At 40.9% G+C, this 16587-nt stretch overlaps 2 protein-coding genes across 2 annotated transcripts in view; both read left to right on the top strand.

Moving 5' to 3' along the window:
- Nucleotides 1-359: 359 nt before the first annotated feature.
- Nucleotides 360-16335, top strand: adora1b (adenosine A1 receptor b). The gene is made up of 2 exons (XM_071476053.1): nucleotides 360-1410; nucleotides 3074-16335. The coding sequence occupies exons 1-2, from the start codon at nucleotides 1070-1072 to the stop codon at nucleotides 3879-3881; spliced, it is 1149 nt and encodes a 382-aa protein (XP_071332154.1). The 5' UTR covers nucleotides 360-1069; the 3' UTR covers nucleotides 3882-16335.
- The window catches only part of znf335 (zinc finger protein 335), a 19351-nt gene continuing 19078 nt past the window's right edge, over nucleotides 16315-16587 (top strand). Inside the window, 1 exon segment of the mRNA XM_071474970.1 lies at nucleotides 16315-16498. Within this exon segment, the coding sequence (XP_071331071.1) occupies nucleotides 16361-16498 (138 nt within the window). The 5' untranslated portion in view covers nucleotides 16315-16360.

Below are 16587 nucleotides of genomic sequence, written 5' to 3'. Positions count from 1 at the left end.
TATTAGGCCTACAGATGCCTCTCGGAGGTGTTTAGAAATCCATGAACTGCATGTGGGTAAAGGAAGAAAACAAGTGGGCTTTGTTTGCATAATTGGGCTACTGTTTACTCAGTCCTCTATCACTTAGGGGCCCATATTTGTGCTATTATTTTTCTGCCAGCTGTGGCAATTCACTGCCTCACCTTTTGTCAGAACAATGGGCAAGTGAGCAAGGTCCATTAGCAGTTGGAGGGGCGTGGGCGTAAAGCGTGCATGTGTGGTACAGACAATGAGTGGGAGTTCAAATCACCTCTGCGCTAGGTACGTGACTTCGATGGGACAGTCCCGCAGAAGGCTACAGCGGCATATTCATTTCTGCATCAAAGAAATGAAGGTGTCACACCCACCACAGGACACAAGCAGCCTCGAGTGAAACCAGGGTAATATATTTCATAGAGACAAAGACGTCAAATTCGAATTGGAAAAATTAAAGGCGAGAAAAATCACGCCGCTAATTTGGGCAGCAGCAGCATTATTGCTCTTACTGAAAGCACAGCGAGGGTGAGAGAGAGAAAGAAGGAGCACCCGAGCTGCAACTATGCGCGCTTTTCCTCATAGTTTATTATTTGCTTTGTTAAAACCTGCTTTGTGACATTAAAAAAAAAAAAAAAAAAAAAAAAACGCGGACTGCCGAAGATAAAGCGCCCTCTTGGATAAATCGGAGCGCACGGGAAGGATGCTGCTCTCACTAGGAGCAGGTGTTTTCAGCCAAGTGAAGGCGCAGGGCACAGAGCGGGAGCGACGCGCAGCAGCCTCCAGACCACAACACCTGCTCCAGAGGAAACCTCATCACCCGTAGACATGCTGCTGGTCAATGCGCCTCTTCCCTTAAAAAAAAAAAAAAGAACTGGATTTCCCCTGCAACTTATGCGATAATCGGGACAGTGTGGGCAACGTGGAGCTGATGGACGCGCCGCACATTTGGAAAATATTGTAGCCTGGTGACACACACCCACAAAAATCCTCTCCTCAGAGCGTCGCTTCACTGAAATCAATCGTGGTCTTATCAAGGACATAATCATCTGCAAGGATGCCCGGAGCCCTTTTTTCAGCAGAGTCCCTCTATATAGGGATGGAGGTGGTGATTGCACTCGCGTCCGTAATCGGGAATGTGATGGTGGTTTGGGCGGTGAAAATTAACAGATCCTTGCGAGACACTACGTTTTGTTTCATCGTCTCCCTGGCTCTGGCGGATATTGCTGTAGGAGCCCTCGTCATCCCTTTGGCCATTACTATCAGCATCGGACTTCAAACTCACTTTTACAGCTGCCTGCTCGTGGCATGCACTGTGCTGGTGCTGACGCAAAGTTCAATCCTGGCCCTCCTGGCTATTGCAATTGACCGCTATCTCAGGGTCAAGATCCCGACCAGGTAATGAGGTTTTCACAGCTCACGCATGTAAAGTAAGGAGGCATTCACGTTCGCTTCTTCTCAGAGCGTGTGCCCCATGGAAAGGCGATGGTGGTGATGGTGGTGTTGATTATGGCACTGCTTGGTTTCCCAAAAAGGCTTCTCACAAACAGTAGATGTCACTAGACCTCCAGTGCTGTGGTCCTACAGGCATTCATTTCCTCATGGGTCATGTTTCACTTCACAGGATGCCAGTCCCTGTATATTCATATGGATCTGACAGCTCATCAGAGCATGGCTGATCAACTAACAGCTTTAATTAGTCCCTCCGTCTTCAGGATCTCTAATATGTGTGGGAGAGCGGTACAGTGGCGTAATTAGTACATTTGTGGGTGGGGTTGTATACAGGATGTATCTCTCCTTGCTTTTCTGGAGGGCACAAAAAAGGTCAGGCTCGCTGTCAGTGGTGTTCAGTCTCCCTTCTTTGTATTTGATGCACAGGACCACCAGGGGTTTATCATTCCAGGCTGAAACAAAAGGCTGAGCAGTGGTGCTGAAAGGCTACAAAGATAAGAGGGGAATTTATTGTCTGAGGATTTTGTCTGTGATAGCCTCAGACTTTAATCTCCTGTTTAAGACTCCAATAAGTCTCCTATGCTTATGGTAGCACTTCATGCATTTTAGCTTTTGATTTCTCAGTCTTATTTTTTTTTTTTAAACCATCCATGCTTAGCACATAGTCGTGCCTGACACGAGTTCCTTTTATACTCGTTTATACTTAAATACGTATTATATAAATCAGAAATTAACTTCTTGGTCCATGAAGTGCTGTTGTTTCTCATTTTTCCAACACTCCCTGGTAGACCAGTGTGTGATCTCTTCCGAGCAGGCCGGTCCCCAGGCTCAGTGTGTAAATAATGATCTTGCTGCGCTTCAGACACAGGACCTAACTTAGCACATACATCCCTAATCAATACTAATCCAACATGTGGCACCTGTGACAGTCGGGCTAAATTGCAGAGTTTTGTTCTGCTTCAGGCTACACTTCAACAAAGATCAGGTTATTCTAATGCTAACATTTCCCCTGCAATTACAACATCAGACATTGTAAATAGCAACCACTCCAAAAGGAATCAATTGTTAATCTACACACTTTCCAGCTATGCTGGATCAGATGAACGTTTTCATCCCTCCCTCAGGCGAATATCAGACTCAGTCTCATTTCTTTGTCACAAAACATCAGTGATAAGATTTTACAGCCTCTGCATCTTTTACCTCCCTCTACCCCCTGCTTATTTTACATAAAACACCACAAACAACAAAAAAAGCCAAACCTGTAAAGCTGTTGTAGCATGCAAGTACTGCATCTTATGTCCACGTTTAAGAACTATAATTCAGTTTTGCCCTGAACAAAACAAGTGTGAAAAGGACAAGGTGAACCATTGAAGGTTTCCAGAAACTATCTTGTGCAAGGGGATGTATGGTGCTGCAAGGAGCTGTTTGCAAAGTGTCAAGGGGCTTGTGGTCTAAATGACAACTCTTTCTTGTGAATCACATGTTTTGTCAGCCCAAGCACACTGCCAAAATGAGAAATGAAGTAAAAAAAAAAAAAAAAAAGCATGCATGCCCCTGGAGTGCTGTGAGAGAAAGTGCTGACACGATGCTGCATTGTTTGCTCTTACAGGTACAAGCGGGTGGTGACCCCTCGGCGAGCGGGGCTGGCAGTGGTAGTGTGCTGGACGGTGGCTTTCATCGTGGGGCTCACACCCATGTTAGGCTGGAATAACCTGAGGCGCCTCCAGCAAAATGGCTCCATCAGCTCTGACCTCATTATCACCTGCCAGTTCGAAAATGTCATCAGCATGGACTACATGGTGTATTTTAACTTTTTCGGCTGGGTGCTGCCACCCCTGCTTCTCATGCTGGTTATCTATGCAGAGATCTTCTACATGATCCACAAGCAACTTAACAATAAGAAGATCACCACCAGTCACACAGATCCCAACAAGTACTATGACAAGGAGCTCAATCTGGCTAAGTCTCTGGCTCTGGTCCTTTTTCTCTTTGCTAGCAGCTGGCTCCCCCTCCACATCATCAACTGCATCACACTCTTCTGCCCTGAGTGCAAGACGCCCATAGTCCTCCTCTATATCGCCATCCTGCTCACCCACGGCAACTCCGCTGTCAACCCAATTGTCTACGCTTTCCGCATTAAGAAGTTCCGCACAGCTTTCCGGAAAATCTGGCAGCAGTACTTCTGCTGCAAGGACACACCAGCTCTGGAGATTCAGCCCAGCGACAGGAAAGAGATGCCCAACCCAGAGCCACAGCAGGCGACACCACCGCAGCTCACTCAGACGGATATCCATAAATCTGATCCTCCACAACAGCAACAGCAGCCACCTCCACCTGAGCAGCAGCAGGACCAGAGGTCCGAACCTCTGCAGCAACCTAAAGAACATCCGCCCTTACTGGAGCAGAACACAGTCTAAGCCAAGGGATGGAGCTGTTTGCTGGCTGGGGAAGTAATGATAAATGCACAAGCATTGGCTCTCTCCTCATTTGAATGTAGTCTAATGAGGATTATGAAGAGCTATGATGCTGTAGTGACTGATAATAAATACTGGAAGCTCATTTATCTTAACTCAGGAGGAGTGGATTTACTAAAAGTTTGGTCAGAGAGAAAAAAAAGGAAAAAAGGGTATCTGTAAACTTGCAATAATGGAAGTCGTTTTGACAGTGACTGCCTATCTTAGTAACAAACTCAAGACATTAAGCTTTAACAGTTTTGTTCATTATGGTGAAACAGTTGGTGTGAACATTACAAAATGTGCAAAATAAGTTATTGTGGTTGGTCAGTATCAGATTATCAAATGTTAAAACTTGCTATGAACATTTATACATTCAATAGGGCAAGTTCATCTTACTACTGTTATACTGTGTGTATGTTTAAGCTGACAGTGGCTGAAGAATATGAATGTAATAATAATGTAAATAAGAGACTACAGCAGCACAGCTGGGAACGCTCATCTCTTCTTCAGGGTCTTAATCGCACAACAGTTGCAGAGCAAGTAGCACTATGGAAGAGATTTTTGCAGCAAGGATGTGTGTATGTGCTGATAGACGGGTTTTGTAATCCCATAACTCTTCCCTGCTGGAGCTGAGTGCCTCAGTGGTCCAACTGCACTATTCCATTGCAGAGGAGATGGACAGGGATAAGAAACAAGCAGCTGGAGCAAATGGGAGGTTTTAACCTTTTAGAAGCTGCGTGCAGGACACTCGTGTCAAGCTACTCATGGGGGAGAAAGACAAGATGCACTTAAAACTCATGTTTATCCAGCCTCCATACCACCCGGTGGCAAGAGTGGGTTTTACTTTTTCCCTACATGGACTGGTAATAATTTTATCACAACTTACCACAATCAGTGGCTCTGATTGGCCTTAATCAGTATTTTAATTAGTATTGGCTGAACTAGAATACACAACCTGAAGATTGTGAGTATCTTTACTGTAAGGTCAACATTTTGCATACTGCCAAACTTGGGCATTTATAGATTAGCAGTTAAATTATGTTCAGTGCCACTAACACTGTATGAGAATGTAAAGTAATTATCTTTTGTTTCTTGTGAAGACTCAGAGCTCTGGTCAGTTCACTGATGTTCTCCAAACTGGGTGACAATCTCTTATGTAAGGTTTAGACATTTTCTCTTGCTGTGTGGACAAACCTGTTTCTTACAGAAACAAGTAGTGAACCTTTTGATGCTTGGATGGCTGGTGTTAACAGAAACCTTAATGCAATCCACACCGCCTGTATCTTGCTTTGTCTACAGAGTGTATAGGCCAGATTGACTGTACATAACAAACATTTGTGGGAAAAAAAATGGATGAACAAATGTACAATGATTATGTGCTCTCTGTAGGTAATGCTATTTATAGGTTAGGTTTACAATTTTGACTCCAATAGAATAGTGGAATATACATATTTGTGATGTCATTGTTTTATGTTATTTCCCAGCTTTATGAATGACTTCTGGCACAAATGTAACAACTGAGCACACAGTCCAATCCTGTCCCCCAGAAATGATGTTTATTTACAACTAATTTGCAACCGCAAATATGTCCTGAAGGAAAAGTAATGTTGCCCGGATCATGTTTTCTATTAAGATAATAAGGAAATTGTGTCTATTAATGTATCTGGCAAAGGTAGAACTTGTGAGTAAGATGCTCACTGTCAAAGTATTTCATTTATTTTCTGCAAAAATATCAGATCTTGCACTACAATGAGCATTCATAGTGACTACAAAATTACAAAACTACAAAATTATTCAACTTTCATATGCCTATAGCTACTCACAGCACTTCATTAAGGTTAGGGAAAGATTATGGTCTGGTTTAACACAGAAATTCTGAAGTGACTTTCAGCATGAGACAATTGTTCATAAACATTAAACAAAATCGTGAAGTTTCTCTAACCTTATCTGAATTGCTTTTGTTGTCTCAACATAACCACAGACGCTGAGAATCCCGGTCTCCAGTCCCATGCCCGCCATCCACTGGGAAACCACTTTGATAATATTAATGTCATTTCTGGGAGACAGGTACAAGTTTGTAGTGCTCATTTTAAAGTTACTATTATCTCTATTTTTATGTTAATAAGAGATCACATGACTACTTGTATGTGAAAGGTTTCAGTAGAAGTAATGAATCTGCTGTTTCACTCAGCTCATTGTTTTGGTTTTCTGCTTAGCAATTTTTTTTAAAGATTATTAACTTGGGCATTTACCTTTATTTGAGACAGACAGGAAACACTGGGGCAAGAGAGGGGTGTGACATGCAACAAAGGTCCCTCAGCTGGGAGTCGATCCATGGATGTTGCAGTTAAGTGGTGCATGCTGTAGCCAGTAGGCTGGTTGTGAGCTGAGGTGCCCTCCAACTTGCAATATAATTGATTTGGCTCAGTCTCACCTCCCTCATCTTTGTGTCCAGCAGAAGTAGGCTGCTATTTCAGAGTCACTCTGATTCCCAACGTGAACATCAACTTGTTTCAGTGTTTCCTGAAGAACATGTCCTAACCTGCTCTGTGTGTCAATGAACAGGCTGAGTGACGTCTCACTCATTTGCAAAACCACTTGCCCTGGCTTTATTTCTGCAAAATTTTCATGCACATGTCCCACTTTTCTAAACTATTTTCATCTAAGTTATATTGTGTTTTAGATTTAAATCTATGAATTTAAACCTGACTATTAGCTAGGTGCTAGCTAGATTGTACGATAACTCTGTTATTCTGATAGTAGCCTAACTGACAATTGATCACTCTTTATTACAGCCAATATGATGGCCATATATAAAATATTATGGTATACAAAAAGCAAAATATAATCATTCTAGCTGAGGAAATGATTAAAACACTCATTCTTATAGGGAGAAATCACAACGGGCGGAAAAAAACATCCCCTCCTCTAGCATGCCTCACATTGTGCTACATCGCTCATAGTTTATCTACACAATTTTTCACACTCCATCTGCCAGAGTTCATTTGCTTGCTGTTTGTTAGGAATAGGTGTTAGTGTTTGCACATTGAGCCAGGCAGCCAGAGTTAGCCAGACCAAAACAGAGCTAAAAGAAGAGTGAATATTGGACTCTAAATGAATTCTGATGTCGCTATTTATCTGCTATTTGCCAACAGTTTTGCCGTAATAGCTTAAAAGGTGATAATATGTTGTGTTTACAGATTATTTCTGTGGCCCTCAACTGGCCAAAGGAAAAAAGGAAAGAAAGAAAATGCTGCTTTAAAGATACACACTAATAGCCCTTATCAGTCTGTTCCTTCAGGACATAAAATCAGCACTTCCTGTGTGCTATCTGAGAATACACTCATACAGCCACCCTCCCCCCCAGTGCGTCTATTCAGTTTCTTAAAAAAAAAAAAGTGATATATGGGGCTTCTCCCTATTCAGTGCTCTTGACAGGTCAGCATTTCCTGAGTGATAATTATTCCACAGCAATGAACACTTTAAGCCCATCCCTACTTTCTGTTGGTACCTTGCTGCAGCTCAGCAGCACTGTCATAGTTCTCATTACCACGGTGCAATACTGCAGCGAGTGGCTTGTAGATAACAGTTGAGAGTTGTCACAGCTCTGACAACCCATTTCTTTCCTCTGTATATGAATTCCTTTGATATCTGGCAACGTCTGATGTTCCTGGAAAGGCCATGTAATCCGAATGAGGCCTGCTCACTCTTGCTGTGTCTGCGATGTCTCCGTCTCTCAAGCTGCGCAACCAGATTCACTTCGGATGCCTCTTAAGATATAACATGTCCAGCATCCATACAGCAAAACATACACTGAACATGTGAACACTTTTATGCAATATAATGCTGACCAGAAAGCTATACAAAATCAATTGTCTGGTTCAATGGTGGGGATGTTTTACATACTGTACATGACAAATAATTCAGTCTGTTAGGCTATTCTTACCACATTGGCTTGGTCTCCTGCAATGCTGAGTTTCAGGGCAGGATTGAATATCAAGTGCAAAGAGACTTCCGATAAGAACTACATATAAGAGGAAAGTAAATACCTGAGCTGTGTATTTCCAATAGAGAAGCAGAGGTGACCTTTCCCAGCAGTGACCTACTGTCCTTGGGGCTAATGTGGCTGCTAACCACAGATCCTAAGGGAAAAAGAGGAGCCTTTTTTTTCTCACATTCTGCAATAAAAACAGCTTGGGTTCAAGCTGTAGCAACTTCAATTTTACGAAAGCAACAATTTTATAATACATTTGCACATTTGCTTCAGTAAATGGTTTGGTGCACATTTGCAAGGGAAATTTACAAGAATTTTATGTTGTGGTAATTGTGTTTGGGCATGTAGGCAAATTGATATGAGAGTATTGTGATAACAATGCAAGTGACATCCACACTCATGTACCTGCCTTCTTCTCCTCTGGTAAATGCACCTATTTTGATCAACATTTCTTCCAAGTGGTTTGTTTCAACCATGTTTCGGGTCAATATTTTCCCCTAAAGCTCTAACTGACACAGACTGTTCAATTCCCCAGTGGCTATCTGTACCTTCATGGGGGCAGGCTGAAGGGAAAATGCCTGGCATGATATTTATATCTCAGTGAAGGGCTTTTTTCATTAAAAATGGAGGAGCAGTTTGATTTACCTGGGCTTTGATCAGGTGTCTTGTAGAAGGAGGAATGTTGTGCCCCTGGTGCTGCTGCACAACAGGAAACAAAGGTCTTCGTCAGAACAATTTATAAACCATCACAACATCTGTACAGCTGTAACATGGCCCCAACATGGACCTTTAAAGGCTGAAGGAATGATAACACCCACATAAAAGATATAGTGTGATTAAGTTTCGCCAGCATTCACAGTATGGTTTTATACAGTTAAACACAGAACAATATCCATCATTGCATACAGTTGATTGCTGGCATTGTTCTGCATGTGTGATTTCACAGAAAAGCAGTCAGTCATAAAAACAAGGCCAACAAATTGTGCTGAATGCAAATTTACAGCAGATGGAAACTCTGCATCCAGCAACAACTGCACGGCCCATTGAGATGAAATGCTATACAACATGACTTAGATAAACAGTTGCAATGTAGCAACGCAATAACACAAAACAGATAAACTGACATCATCCTTAGCTGGGAATTTAACCTAAAGGTGGTGCGATCAATTGTCTTTTACAGTCCTTCAGAAACAGATTCTTCCCACTCACTGAGCCTCTGAGAAATAGCAATAAAGGCTCACAGCATGTATGAAAACCATTCAATAAAACAGCATTAGGGTGCTGCAAATAAAACAAATTCATTTCCCCTAGCAATCAATTATTCACCAAACAGGCTTACAAAATTAGAACAACATCAATATTTTATCTCCTCTTTTTTTTTCTTTTTTTTTTTTTTCAAATCTCTGCCTCAGGAAGTACTTTTAAAGCAAATCCTTGAAGCAAGGTTGTAAATGCAGGGAAAATAGCCTCCTATGTGAACCCTGAATAAAGAGAAGATGCAATAAATGGTTCACAGAATTTCATTCAAAGGGGAGTTTTTATACAACAGATCGAGCAGTTTTCTGCTTTGTTAGCAGCAAAATTCACTTCCTTGGGTAAATGAGAGATTTTCCACAGACAGTATGTGGCTGTTAAAGCTTGATGCTGCATTTTCTTCTTGACACTAATTCCCTGCACCAGAGCTCTATTTCCAACTCTCTTTTGGCCTCATTGACTGTCCTTGTGACAGAGTGCCATCTGCTGGTAAAGATTATTTTTGGTATTATGTTTGATTAAAACTGAGCAGTGCCAGAAGGACTCACTGTTGATCTGGCTCTGTGATGGAGGGTACCAAGGTCACATCTGGTTCCTTCATTAAGCTTCTCCCGCAGGTCCTGACGGCCGCTTCAGCATCGTAGACTTTTATTTAAAATCTTCTGATGACAGTTCCAAAGACCTGCTTGGCTCCGTGAAAGAAACTAATTAATATCTCTGAGTCTTACCTATTATTAGATCTTGGAATGGGAATAAAAGAAACCAAAACAAAAACCCCATGATTCATTGCACTGCTGCACATAATGACAAATTCTGCCACATGGCACACTGAACCTGCAGGAACATTAATTTTAATAATGTTCCTCTATAGCGGTAGCAACATGGTTCAGATTTGAAGCACATTACAAGCATTGTTGTTCAGTATGTGGGACCACATACTTAAATTGGACGTGTTTTGTACAGCAGAGAAAAAACTGAAACTGAATTTGCACTTCAAAAGAATGCACAGTAGAATTTACAGGGTAGTTTATCATCTATTTTTATCATCAACAACATTTTTTTAACATTGTGGATTTGTGAGCATGAAACAGTTGTTTGAAGTTGTTGATTATCACACAGAGATCCTAAACATATGAGCCAGAAAATGTTCCCATATCCACATAAGATCACCCCACACACTGTCATTGAGCCCAAGATGTTGTTTCTGTTGTCAAAGGATCCTCCTATGACCCTCAGTATAATGTACCTACAGGACAAATTGACTTAAACCATTTTCAAATTGGTGCTTGCTTCACTTCTCTGGCACTTTAAACAGGTTGCTTACAGTAAAAATGCTGTGCTTGGGATAATGTTATGCTGGATGCATTGCCGTCTACTGCAGTGACACAGGCAGAGTCATCAGCAGATGTATAACCGCTAACAGTAATGTGAGGGTTCAAGTTGTTTTGCTGTATTACAGGAAAATGACACACTGTTTGTGCAACAATCCAGGTTTTTGTCCCGGAGGGAAATGTTGCATTTATTTAAGGCCACGCAAGTTCAAACCTCGGTTACCCTACATGTAGTAACACTGAGCTCAAAACCCCAGCAAACACACATCAAAAGGAGAATAGTTGCCTGTCTCAACAAGTCTGAACCAAAGTGTGCAGAGGCAGCTGAAGGGCTGAGCTTGACTCACTTCCTGACTGCTATCAGCTGCTTGTCCTTTATCAAGGGTAAATTCCCAACCTCTTCCCATTTTCTGAAACAGTGGTTTTAAAAACCTCTTGAATAGACTTTACCATACATGACCTCCTTATTATCACACAATGTTATCTCTAACAAGGCACTTTTTTGTTTTGGTTTACAGGCCCATTGTTTCTCATGGCAGATTTTGAAAACAACTCTTTAAAATAGTTATGGAGGTGTTGCTCCATATGGAGTTAAATGAGCAGTGATAATATTTGGTGCAATCAGAGCTCACATCATGGCCCAGGGAGTGACAGCCTGTGGCTGTGCTTTGGATGGCAGAGAATGGAACGCCCATAAAGGCCACTGCTTATGACTGGCAGCAATTAGCTTTTAACAGTGGTGGTGAGAATAGCTGTTCATAAAGTCAGCACAACTCCGCCTGCCTGGACTTGTTCTGTGCTGGCAGCCCACGCCTCAGCAGATGTACTCAACCCTCTTGCATGGCTCTTGGCCAAACCCGCCTGTTGCTTTTTACTGATATTATATAATAACATGAACTCATACAAATAAATTAGCTATATAGTATAGTATAGTATCTCCCTGGAGTGGCATGGTGGCCTAGGGTTTAAAATGCCAATGATGAACCATAGTGTTCATGGTTCACTTTTAGCAAGGAACCTGTGTTGCATGTTATTCCCCATCTCTCTCTCCCCTTGTTTCTTCTCATTTCTCCACTGTCACTAACTAATAAAGGCAGAAACTTCAAATACAAACAAACAACAACAAATATATACTGGATATCTTCAATTAGTCTCGATAATTTCCTGCCTTCTCACAGGTAACCCATGTAGACAACTAAGATATGTCTGGTTTGCAATGCTACAAATTACAGGGATTGTTATAATCATGTACATATACATACCAGGCCAGTGGAAAATTATTTTTCCTGCATCCCTTTGGTTAAAGTACTTTCTGTCATATCCTGTTTCACTCATCAGTTTGTGTCCCAATCCTGTAGAGTACCTGAGTGGAAGCAGAGGAAGTGTGCATTTTTGGTCTGCGGTTGGTACCAAAGAACCACTTCCAGAGCAATGAGAAGGAAAACGGTGATAAGCAGAAATGGTTTGTATGCCATGCATTTTCAAACGGCTTTGATCAAGTTGACATGGCACTGCGCTTTGATCGCTGGCAGTGTAGTGAAACTTCATTTCCTCACATCAGATTGAGAAAAGTCATCATCTCCTAATGTGAACCAGATGAAGTCTTCAGACTCAGTCAAGGTTTCAAGAGTATCAGATTAACACAACCATTATCTTCATTTTGTTTATTTTGTTTTGTTTAATTTTATCACAGTATCAGTGGTCATCTTGGAATGACCTACTTTAACCTAACCTAGTGTTTTATATTCTTCATCTGGGCTGTGACACACATGATGACACATTACTATGCAGATTGTCATTATCTCTATTATTGCCCTGTCAGCATCTGAAAGTACTATGTGTTTAAAAATGTTGAAAATATTTATTTTTTTTGTGCCAAGGTTTCTTTTATTTTTGGAATCTTGGAATGTGGAATCTGTCTTTTCTGTCTCATTATCTTTACAGAAGTTTATTAGACTGTTGCGCAAGTGTTGACACGGTAAGAAAGAAATATTCCCAAAGGTGACTAATGGTTGAGATTTTGATAAAAGTGTTTGCTGAAGCAGAAGTATAACACTCCTGTCTGCTGCTCCAGGGAAATATGAGTCAAATATATGGCCTGTTGTGCTCCCACAGTCCCTCTAAGATGACTGTACAGAACTTTATGACGACTGTTTAAAGTTCGTCCGTGGAATCATTTCTGTTGAACCTATCACGCTTACCAATGACTCATTACAGATAAGTTGCTATGTGAGCGACATTTGAGGGCTTGAAGGGCACAACTTGGTTTCCGCCCTGGCACTTGCCTGTTTTGGTCTGTTTTTGTTTTGGTTTTGTCACGGTTTGTTTGTTGTGCTCTAAGGATCTTTGTGTACCATGTTCACCCACAAGCATGCATAGTATCCTCACTAATTGGTAAGGGTTCAAATATTCAGGGACAATACATGAGACATGCTGTTGTTATTGTAATATTGAAGTGAACAACATAGGATGGTCAAAAATAAAGCAAAAGGAATCAAAGAGGGAAACTTCTTGGAGAGCCAAAATAAATAATTGTGAAAGTTTAGTGGGTTATAAAAATAAAACTATTCCCAGAATAACTGCAAGGCACAGCAGACTCAGCAGGGCTGGGTAAAGTACCTGGTGATGGGGTAACACTTCCTCCACATCAAACACAGTGACGGTCCTCTGTGTTTACAGTCTCTGTGTCCCACTGCAAAGTCAACAAACCAGTCGTCATAAAACACAACAGAGCTGGACAAGGAAGAACCACATCAACCATGGCTGGAAGTGATCTCTGCATTTATAACTGCCTGCTCGAGGCATACCATAAGATGTAAACAGTTTGCTTTAACAAGGCAGTTTGAAACTGAACAGGGCAAGTCACAATTAAGGACAATGTTGCAAAAGTTGCAGTACAGTGCTGAACTGTACACACAGAAGAATCCGGGTCAGCTAAAGAAAAGCGGGCCATTAAATACGTTGAGTTTTGATGGGAATACGCTACTTCATATGTGAAGCTCCACACGGAATCAGAGTTTTTACCCTGAGCAATTACTGACCTTAAAATGCCAACATTCAGACCCCGTCTGTGATGTGCAGTATTGTTTTGTAGTACTCTGCCTCTCTCTGTTTTAGTAGCCCCAGGAGAAATGACGATTTTTCAGTATTACACGGCTGTGTTGTTCCATGGTTAACCTAATCATATAGATCCCACCCACATGAGCAGTGAGGGTCTTGTTGCTCTACTATGATATTATCCAGTTCTCTGATGACGCAGTTGGCCAGCTCATACAGCTGCATGGTGTGTGCCAACAGCCTGTGCTGTGATTGAGGGAAGTTTTGGGAAGAATGCCACGCAAAAATGTGTATTTTTCGAGGTTCTGTGCCAGACGTCTTTTTGGGAACAAAGTGGCGAAACCAAATGAAATGTGGCATTTGTTAAAATACATGGAGCCATATTCATTAAGGCTTTGACGCCATGTAAAATCAGTGACAGATGTTTTCAAAGGAGGCCTGGGGATCTGCTGAGGAGACACATATAAAAAGAAATAATCCTGCAACAAATGAAAGAGGGCTTGTGTTGAGGTTATTATTTGAAGCTGGATAAACCTGCTTTAATCTGAATGAGACATAACCCATTTGAACCAAAATATGTTTAGAATATGAATGTGTAAACTGTAATTACAGTGTTGCTGTGTGTGTTTGTATGTGTCTGCATGTTAACCAACCGTCTATTATAAATGTCTATACCCACTTTTTCAGAAACAATATGTTGAGTTTGTTGCCAAGAATATCATGTATATAAAGTGTATATAAAATGAGAGTCAGCAAAGGGCAAAAAACATTATAACAAATAGGAAAACATTTTTAAATCCTCTTGAAACCAAATGTGTTTTGACCTGGAGAGGTTGTTATCAGAGCTGAGAACTTATATGATAGTTTAAAACCTTAAGTCACCTGTTTAGACATACTGATCTAACTATGCAGAAGACATATATTCCCATGGCTGCGGCTCTTCGTGAGGTACAACAAGCAGAATTGCAAAGTGAGAAGATACGTCAACAATAAGTTAGCAAATGACGTGTGACTATGTCAAAATGTATGACGTATCGACCATGTCAGGAAATCTTCAACCACAAATATAAGGAAGGATACGCCGCCTCATCACACCTGCGGTATGATGTGTTGGTTTATAATTGGGAAACTGTATCATAACAAAGCTGGTAGGTAGATTTCCTTTTACCATAAAAGGCAAAGCACTTTAGAATCTGCAAGAGAGAGGATGTGCACTACAATTGTTACTATTCCCCAAATTAAGAAAGTCTGTCTCCATTGCAGCCGCTTGTATGATTTGGGAGAACCAGTATTCTGCAGGGGCTTGGACGGGAAATACCCTCTCTACTTTATATGAAGTATTTTGACTTCTCATATCAGTTAAAAAGAATTGTTTATGTTCCTCCATCTGAAAATGCAATTACGTAAGTCCCTCATCTGCAGCTCTGGCCAATCACGTGGGAACACAATGAGTCATGATATCCTGGCTGAGATAAATCCTTGCCCACAACACCTTGATACTCACATACCCAAAAATATCAGCATATACCCACACACTCTTAAGATTATGGATTAGGCAACATGCAAGTTGTTCTTTGGAGTAAAAATTAAAGATGTTTGTGTTTTGTCTAGTTTCACACCAAAAAATAATATGCATGAGAAATAGAGAAGTGAGATCCTCTTCGTAGGAAAAATACAGAATCAGTTGGTTACTCATTACCAAATGAGACGTAGACATTATTACCAATGATTTGGGTTTTAGGAACGATGCCAGACGTTGCATCAACAACAGTGTATAGTGATGATGAAGCAGGTAGTTCCCCAAAAATCCAGCCAACAACACTGTAATGCTGAGAATCAAATCTAAATGCAACATTTTAATCATTTGTCTCAGAAACTTAAAACATAATTAAAGAAATGCTGACATTTCTTTAATGTCTGCATTTCTGCAAATCTGCCTCTTCTTTTGGCTTGACCTAGTTTGCAACTTTATTCAGAATCCAACTTTAGATAAAGAGGAAATTTCTATTCATGAAAAAAGTGGAACCAAACTTTATTTATATCTAACACTACTTTAAGCACAGAAATAACAGAAGTGTCTGGCTGGGTCCCATGATGAATGTGTTATATTCAACATGTGCATGAGAGCTTCACCCATGAATTAAAAGATGACAACGACAATGTACACTGAGCATCTAATCATTGTGTTTAGGCTCTCTATAGTTATTTCATGAAAGTTTTTTTAACCTGTTTTTATAATACAAATTCTTACGATAATAGCAACTTTCAGAGATTTCAAAGTAATTTGTCATTTGGTTAATAATTTGTATGTGTATTCAGGCAGCATGCATTATTTTATTAGCATAACATGAATGCAACCATAATAATTTGCCATAATTTTTATGCCACTACCATTGTTCACACACTGCCACACCCTTCCAGCTTGAAAAAAAAAAAACAATTAGGTAACCGCTCATTAGCTGTTAGGTAAAGCTAAATGTAGATATTCTGGAATTTCCCCATGCCCATTCAACAAGATTTGAAGTGGGAGGTTTTGTGGTAGTAGGCGGGCACAAGAATAAGTGACTAAGAAGTCACTCTGCTGCATAAATATAAGGTCCACAAGGGCACAAAGCAGAGAGACAACAACAGGACCCACCAGTCAAAACAAAGAGAGAAGCCAACACTGACAAAGAAACATCGCTGATCTTCAGGGGACAAGCTTTTTTATTTCTTTTGGCTCATTGAGTACTTGTTCACTGCAAGGCTTTTAGTAGAATTTTTTTTTTTGTTACATTTTGCAGCAATCCACAGTAGATCTCATCATGAGATACTGTGCTTTAGTTGTGTGTTTGGTTTTGGGGATAGGCACGCAGGAGGGATGGAGCATTCCCCTCAAGTCCGTCTCTGTCACTTTCCCAGGAGACATCCTCAAAAACATGACTGATACGGAGATGGCAGAAGTGAGTAGCAGATGGTTCATTTTGTCTTAATAGATTCAAATCCCCAAAACAGAATGCAATCAAGCTGTGCAGGGATATAACTACCTGAT

Source organism: Trachinotus anak, unplaced genomic scaffold (assembly GCF_046630095.1).
Source record: "Trachinotus anak isolate AG129_WGS33_773 ecotype Australia unplaced genomic scaffold, CSIRO_AGI_Tana_v1 ptg000004l, whole genome shotgun sequence".
Lineage (NCBI taxonomy): Eukaryota > Metazoa > Chordata > Actinopteri > Carangiformes > Carangidae > Trachinotus > Trachinotus anak.
The sequence above is the reverse complement of the archived record's forward strand: the minus strand, read 5'-3'. Positions and strand labels throughout refer to the sequence as shown.